We start from the raw sequence: 8,416 nt of genomic DNA on the forward strand, positions 1-8,416 counted from the left end.
GCAAACTCCACACAGATAGCACCCGAGGTCAGGATGGAGCCGGGGTCTCTAGCGCTGTGAGGCAGCAGCTCTACCCGCTGTGCCACCCTTCTGATCATTGCTGCCTCTCACCATGATGTGCAGAGTGATTTTATGTTAGTGCCGTGCGTCTCCACAGTGAAATATCTGGACGTGAACTTGTTTTACCCCAAGCCGCTGCTTTGTATTTTGGGGGAAATGGTGGTGTACAAATTGCCACGGTGACGATTGTTTAAATTGCTTTATTGTTATTTGCAGGGTGGATTCATCAAGTGGATGCCAGTGGTGGCAGTGCTGGTGGCAGTGACTGTCGTAGTGTTATATCCGGCATTGAACAGGGTCTCGCCCTGAGCCTGCCTGAGATGTCTCCAACCACAGAATGTCTCCAACCCCATTGACTCTGCCTTTCTTTTAGCACGGGGTGGGGGTGGGCTGGGGGGGGGGGGGGGGGCAAAAGGATCTGTTTCCATCCTTTTTACCTCTAACAAACACAGCTGTTTCAAAGCACGACAGTAGAGTCTTTGCTTGAACTGTATAAAATGTAATTGTATATATAGAGAGAGAATAAAAATTGTGACTGGATTCTACTCTAGATAATGTTTTATTTGTAGTTTTCCATAATTTTAAAAAAGGATTTGTTTGGGGTTATGTGAAGAGTAGTGGTAGCCTTACGCAAGGCTTCTTGGTACCAAAATTTAAAGGAATGTGGAATTCAACCTTTGGTTTCACTTCGGAGTTGTGTTGTTTCCTTTAGCTGCGGTGGTACAACCCCACCAACTGATGCACACTGGCCCGTAGAGCGGTCACTTTGTGGCAGCGACCATCAGCTTGCCATCCATCTCATTCACCTGCAACACATCATGAATGTGCTGTTACATTGCAAACATCAAACGCAATGCTATTGCAGGCCTTTCATGGGAGCTCGACTTCTCCCAAGTTTCAAACCTCCGCCTTACTGAAGAGGTTGAAGGAACAGCCAAAAGCTTGCATTCTACTCATCATTATTCTCACCCCTCCTCCCCCACATAGTTTTTTATTATCATTGATAAACATCCGAGTTGAGGTGTAACCAGTGAAGGTAAGTGGTTCACAAACCCTTCCAAAGCATCTCCAAACAACCCCCTCTGTGCATCAGTCGGTGGGAAGCTGTGTATCGTTGGGATATAAGATGAAAGGATGAATGTCTGTTTGCGTTCCCTAAGATCAGGGATGTCTATGTTAGAGGCTGACTCGAACTAATTCTGCTGCACAGCAGTAAGCTCTTTGCTCAGAAGTTAGCCATGACCGGCAACTAAAGTCTGCAGTCATCCAGCAGTGGCTTGCTACTACTGCCTTAATCACTACATTCCCAGGGCCGGCCTTCTGATGTCTATATCAGACAGCTGACATGTTCACTATAGGAGTCACACCAGCAAGCACTTTGTTCTGAAGCAAAGGACAGGAGAAAATGGATCATCACCACCTTGATTTTTATTTTTTGTTGTTGTTGTTTGTCCACGAATCTTAGCCAGAATGAGTTGGAAATTGCCTTATTTGAAAAAAAAAACGAATTCAATTTTTACATTTTCAGCCGCCGAATGTTGTTGCAATTGTACAATGTAAATGGCATTGCTATCGGTACAAGATTCCGTAGTCAAGCGAATGAAAGAGAACACTTTAATATAAAGCTTGTTTAAGATATTCTGAATGGGGGAAAAAACAATCGATCTTCAAGGTCATATTGACGAATCAGTTATATCATTGATCTTGAGCACGTTGAGGATGAATGTAGGGTGAATTAGGTGTCCCCGTCATCTGGGGATTTATTTTTTTGTTTGTTTAAATGGTTGTGTGGGGGGGAAGGAACACTTGTCCACGTGGAAACAAACAAAAACTGCTCAAAAGTTTGAAGGTAGACAAAAATGCTGGAGAAACTCAGTGGGTGCAGCAGCAACTATGGAGCGAAGGAAATAGGCAACGTTTCGGGCCGAAACCCAAAAGGGTTTCGGCCCGAAACGTTGCCTATTTCCCAAGGGATTCGGCCCGAAACGTTGCCTATTTCCCAAGGGATTCGGCCCGAAACGTTGCCTATTTCCCAAGGGATTCGGCCCGAAACGTTGCCTATTTCCCAAGGGCTTCGGCCCGAAACGTCACCTATTTCCCAAGGGTTTCGGCCCGAAACGTTGCCTATTTCCCAAGGGTTTCGGCCCCGAAACGTTGCCTATTTCCCAAGGGTTTCGGCCCCGAAACGTTGCCTATTTCCCAAGGGTTTCGGCCCGAAACGTTGCCTATTTCCTTCGCTCCATAGATGCTGCTGCACCCGCTGAGTTTCTCCAGCATTATTGCCTACCTTCGATTTTCCAGCATCTGCAGTTCCTTGTTAAACATTGCTCAAAAGTTTGTCAGTCTGAACAAATGTAAGCTCTGATACTGCAGCTCAGCTGCGCACGCACGCACGCGCACACACACACACACTCACACTCACATGCCAGTGGTTTTCGGTACCTCCTGTATATAGGTTGTTTGCAAATATTGTTCTGATATGCTGAATTGCAGAAATGATTTTTTTAAAGTTAAATAATTGTTTTAAATCTATTTTGTAAAAAAGGTTGAAAAGTGAAGTAGAATTTCTGGAGTACAAATGAAAGTATTTGCACTAACATATGTGATGTGCATGATTTAATAAAATAAAAGTTTGCTCTCCCATTGTGACATTTGAGTTTGTTGCTCAGAGAAGATGCATAGATGTAAACAAATATATAAAGCTTTCTGTCTGCAATAACCTTTCTTGTACTCTTGGTAGACACAAATGCTGGAGAAGCCCAGCGGGTGAGGCAGCATCTATGGAGCGAAGGAATGGGTGACGTTTCGGGTCGAGAGCCTTCTTTGGACTTTCTTGTATTCTTACATGGTGCGGGCGTTTATGTAAAGAGCTGCATTTAATGGCAATTTCCAATTCTCTTTAGACTTGAGGGACACGCCCCGCAGAAACTGGCCCTTTGGCCCACCGAGTCCACGCCGACCAGTAATCACCCCGTACACACTAGCACTATCCTTCCCACACACTAGGGACAATTTACAATTAACCTACAAACTTGTACGTCTTTGTGGGAAGTTAAACTGGAGAAAACCCACGTGGTCACATGGAGAATGTACAAAACTCCATACAGCAGTCGCAGTCAGGATTGAACCGGGGTCTCTGGTGCAGTAAGGCAGCAACTCTACCTCTACAACACTGCTGCCCCTTAACAAATTGGTGGTGAATTGCTTGCCGTGAAGACAAGGTGCATATAGAGAGTTCCAGGACTTTGACCCAGTGACGGTGAAGGACTTAGACAATAGACAATAGGTGCAGGAGTAGGCCATTTGGCCCATCGAGCCAGCACCGCCATTCAATGTGATCATGGCTGATCATCCCCAATCAGTACCCCGTTACTGCCTTCTCCCCATATCCCTGACTCCGCTATTTATAAGAGCCCTATCTAGCTCTTGAAAGCATCCAGAGAACCGGCTTCCACCGCCCTCTGAGGCAGAGAATTCCACAGACGCACTACTCTCTGTGAGAAAAAGTATTTTCACGTGTCCGTTCTAAATGGCTTACTCCTTATTCTTAAACTGTGGCCCCTGGTTCTGGACTCCCCCAACATCAGGAACATGTTTCCTGCCTCGAGTGTGTCCAAACCCTTAACAATCTTATATGTTTCAATGAGGTACCCGCTCATCCTTCTAAACTCCAGAGTATACAAGCCCAGCTGCTCCATTCTCTCAGAATATGAGTCCCGCCATCCCGGGAATTAACCTTGTAAACCTACGTTGCACTCCCTCAATAGTAAGAATGTCCTTCCTCAAATTAGGGGACGGGATATATTTTTCAAGCAAAGATGATGTGCAACATGCAGCAGTGATTGTCCCACAGCCGTGGTAAAGATGGTTGTAGATATAGGAGTTGTTGAAGAAACCTCGATGAGTGACCACAGATGGTACACGGATGCACGCTGGTAAGTAGATCCCAATCAGGACGCCTGCTTCCTCCTCGATGTGCTACATGTCTCGACAAACTGTTAGCTCTCGACTCAATCAAGCAAAAAGAGAATATTCTATTGTAATTCTGACATGCTTTTGCAATAAGGTTTTGGGAAAACACAGGTGCTGAGCCATTTGTCTCATAATACCTAATCCCTCTCATTGCATCGTTGCCACAGTATGGAGACAAAAGCAACTGCAGATGTTGGAATCTCGACCAAAATACAAAGAGCTGGAGGAACTCGGTGGTTCCGGCAACATCTGTGGAGGAAAAAGGACAAGCATCGTTTTACATTGCACCCTCCAGAAATCTTCTTGTGACCCAAAACATCGTCTGTCCACTGCCTTCGTAGATGCTGCCTGACCTGCTGAGTTGTCCACTCCCATCGTAGATGCTGCCTGACCTGCTGAGTTGTCCACTCCCATCGTAGATGCTGCCTGACCTGCTGAGTTGTTCACTCCCATCGTAGATGCTGCCTGACCTGCTGAGTTCTTCTATAACTTTATGTTTTGTTGCAACAGGTTGGGCTATGTTTCTGGTGAACCCAGGAAGATGCTTAGTTTTTGGTTTGTCACTTGTACCAAGATACAGTGAAAAGCGGAAACATAACATATTACAATCGACCCATCCACAGAGTACAAATACATGATAAAAGGAATAAGGGGAATAATGTTTAGTGCAATGTAAAGTACAATACACTACAACTTTATTAGCCAAGTATGTTTTGCAACATACGAGGAATTTCATTTGCCAAGTCAGTCATACAAATAAAAAGCACCAGAACACACAAAACACATTTTAACATAAACATCCACCACAGTGAGTCCTCCACATTCCTCACTGTGATGGAAGGTGAAAAAAAGTTCAATCTCTTCTCTTCTATGTCCTCCCGCGGTGGGGAGCCTCGAGCCCTCCGTTGACGGGAAGATCTTGACTCCCGTCGCTGGCGGCTTTCAGGCCCTCGCGTCGGGGCAATCAAGCTCCTGCATCGGGGGGGATGTCAGCTCCCCCGTGCCGAGCGATCGGACCCCGGGTCAGGGCTGGTCGAACCTTCTGCGGCGTTGGAGCTCCCGACATCCACGGTCTCTACCCGAGACTGCGAGCTCTCGATGATAAAGTCCGCAGGCATCGATCCCAGGCAAAGGATCGGCCCCGATGGTAAGTCCGCGCCCCGCGGTGGGGCCCAAAGTCAGTCCCGAGCGAGGCCTCAAGCTCCAAAATGTTAGGCTGCAGAGCGACCACAGACACGACCCAGAAAGTAATCGCATCTCCCGCAGGGTAAGAGACTGAAAAGAATGTTTCCCCAGTCCCCCTCCCCCACATAAAACAAACTTTCAAAACACACTCAAAATAACAAAAAAAAAACAGAAAAACAGACAGACTGTTGGCGAGACTGCCAATTGTACGGCGTCCGATCAAAGATAGTCGGAGGGTCTCTGATTGGGTAGATAGTAGCTCAGGACTGCCCTGTGGTTGTTGCTCGCATGGTTCAGTTGCCCGATAACTGCTGGGAAAAAATGGGCAATTTGCAAACAGCGATTACATAGAACGTGCCGAGAATAGTCATTGGTTTGCTATGGTGTGGTGAATGAGTTACTCATCGGCCCACGCCCAAATATTCTCCAAGCCTTCCTGCATGTGCTCCATTATTGGATGTAGACAAAAGTGCTGGAGAAACTCAGTGGGTGCAGCAGCATCTATGGAGCGAAGGAAATGGGCAACGTTTCGGGCCGAAACCCGAAAGGGTTTCGGCCCGAAACGTTGCCTATTTCCCAAGGGATTCGGCCCGAAACGTTGCCTATTTCCTTCGCTCCATAGATGCTGCCGCACCCGCTGAGTTTCTCCAGCACTTGTCTACCTTCGATTTCCCAGCATCTGCAGTTCCTTCTTAAACACCATTATCGGATGGATTGCCAGTGTAACATCATCTAGCTTCTGCCCCACTGATGACCTGACACAGCAACACACATAGAAAGGTGTGCAATCGCTCTCCATTCTTCTTTCGTGTGGCGTGCACAGCCTAAAGTTGTTGGACAACTTGTTCTATTTGATCTTCCGTTTGTGCACGTCGAGTTAATTGCATTAGTCGAAACAGGGCGGACCACGTGAAGGTTGCAATCTTCCACCCTCGCTCTCCATTGACCAGTAAACATTAACTCTTCTCCTTCCACATACGCTGTCTGACCTACTGAATACAGCGGATTTTGTTTTTCCAGTCTCGGAAGCAATTTGTGTTTGATTTAATGGATAACAATTAGAACATAGCAATGTACAGCACAAGAATAGGCCCTTCGGTCCACAATGGCAACTATGATGCCAAGGTTAAACTCATCTCCTCTGCCTGCACGTGATCCGTGTCTCTTCATTCCTTACACAGTCACAAAACATAACCATCAGTCTGAAGAAGGGGCCCGATCCGAAACGTCACCTATCCATGTTCTCCACAGATGCTGCCTGACCCGCTGAGTTACTCCAGCACTCTGTGAAACGTCACCTATCCATGTCCTCCACAGATGCTGCCTGACCCGCTGAGTTACTCCAGCACATTGTGTTTTCCGATAGATTCTGGCATCTGCAATTCCTTGCGTCTCCATCTACCCACTGTGTACGACTCTATTAGTTCTTGGAGGGGGAGGGGGGGGGAGGACGAGAAGTAAGTTCCAAAATACATTGGGACAGAATGTCCACCTGATGATATGGCTTTTCATACACGTTCAGTTCAAAAGCTCAAACCTATTTGGAACACAAATTACCTGCAAGAAATTGACATTCCATCTTTCGCACTGCTTTAGAAAAACATTGATCTACAAGGTAGAATCAAGCCAGAATGAAAGGCCTTGCCCACAGAATTGACCTGTAACTACACTCCTCTCCCACCCCCCCCTCCCCCCCCCCCCCCCCAAAAATCTATTTAAATTCATCATTGCTGTGTCCCTTCCAACCTGTTTATTGAAGCAATTTAGCAAAGAGATGGATGAAGACTCCCTTACAGGCCTGTCCCACTTAGGTGATTTTTTGGGCGACTACAGGCGACTGCCGCAAAACTTCCAATGTGTTGAAAATTTATCGGCGACCGTGGCGACAATTGTTGCTGATGTAGGTTGTTGCCAGGTGTTGTAGGTTGTTGCCAGGTGTTGTAGGTTGTTGCCAGGTGTTGTAGGTTGCCGCCAGGTGTTGTAGGTTGTTGCCAGGTGTTGTAGGTTGCCGCCAGGTGTTGTAGGTTGCCGCCAGGTGTTGTAGGTTGCCGCCAGGTGTTGTAGGTTGCCGCCAGGTGTTGTAGGCGAATTCCATTAAAAATTAGTCCTTGGTAGTCGCCTAATGCCCCTGTCCCACTTAGGAAACCTGAACGGAAACCTCTGGAGACTTTGAGCCCCACCCAAGGTTTCCGTGCGGTTCCCGGAGGTTTTTGTCAGTCTCCCTACCTGCTTCCACTACCTGCAACCTCCGGCAACCACCTGCAACCCCCGGGAACCGCACAGAAACCTTGGGTGGGGCGTAAAGTCTCCAGAGGTTTCCGTTCAGGTTTCCTAAGTGGGACAGGGGCTTTACTGAGCAGGGAGGGCTTGTTTTTAAAGAAGGAACTAACTAGGCGCACAGAACAGGACACACTGATATAAATAGCAGAAAGCGGTTGCTGTGAGTGGAGTATTGAAATGTGCCATCGTTCAGAAGAGATCACGACATTCGAGACTGATAATCTGAGGCTGATGTTGGCAGGAATGGGATTCTTGCAGGTGATGAACTGAATGTTTAAGAAAGAACTGCAGATGCTGGGAAAAATCAAAGGTAGACAAAAAATGCTGGAGAAACTCAGCGGGTGAGGCAGCATCTATGGAGAGAAGGAATAGGTGACTTCTCGGGTCGAGACCCTTCTTCAGACTGATGGGGGGGGGCGAGCGGGAAAAAGAAAGGAAGAGGCGGAGACAGTAGGTTGTGGGAGAGCTGGGAAGGGGAAGGGAAAGAGTGAGAAAGCAAGAACTATCTAAAATTGGAGAAGTCAATGTTCATACCGCTGGGGTGTAAACTACCCAAGTTTACACTGCTGTGAGGTGCTGCTCCTCCAATTTGCGCTGGGCCTCACTCTGGCCATGGAGGAGGCCCAGGACAGAAAGGTCGGATTGGGAATGGGAGGGGGAGTTGAAGTGCTGAGCCACTGGGAGATCAGGTTGGTTAGTACGAACTGAGCGGAGGTGCTGGGCGAAGTGATCGCCAAGCCTGCGCTTGGTCTCGCCGATGTAGAGAAGATGACACCTGGAACAGCGGATGCAGTAGATGAGGTTGGAGGATGTGTAAGTGAAGTGAGCGTATATTTTGCACGCAAATAGTATTACTATTACTATTACTAGAAATGGGAGGAAAGGAACAAAACTTAAAGGAGATGTGTGGGGCAAGTGT

The 8,416-nt window shown here is 47.3% G+C and overlaps 1 protein-coding gene across 15 annotated transcripts in view; it reads left to right on the forward strand.

Annotated features, from left to right (window-relative positions):
* The window catches only part of LOC116983051 (sarcolemma associated protein), a 124,628-nt gene extending 122,920 nt beyond the window's left edge, over window positions 1-1,708 (forward strand). For all 15 annotated transcript variants that reach the window (XM_033036593.1, XM_033036595.1, XM_033036594.1 and 12 more), the window contains one exon: window positions 277-1,708. In XM_033036593.1, coding sequence (XP_032892484.1) covers window positions 277-369 — 93 coding nt within the window. In that variant the 3' untranslated portion in view covers window positions 370-1,708. The remainder of the gene's footprint in view (window positions 1-276) is intronic.
* Window positions 1,709-8,416: the final 6,708 nt, after the last annotated feature.

The sequence above is a fragment of the Amblyraja radiata genome, chromosome 18 (assembly GCF_010909765.2).
Source record: "Amblyraja radiata isolate CabotCenter1 chromosome 18, sAmbRad1.1.pri, whole genome shotgun sequence".
In the NCBI taxonomy this organism is placed as follows: Eukaryota; Metazoa; Chordata; class Chondrichthyes; order Rajiformes; family Rajidae; genus Amblyraja; species Amblyraja radiata.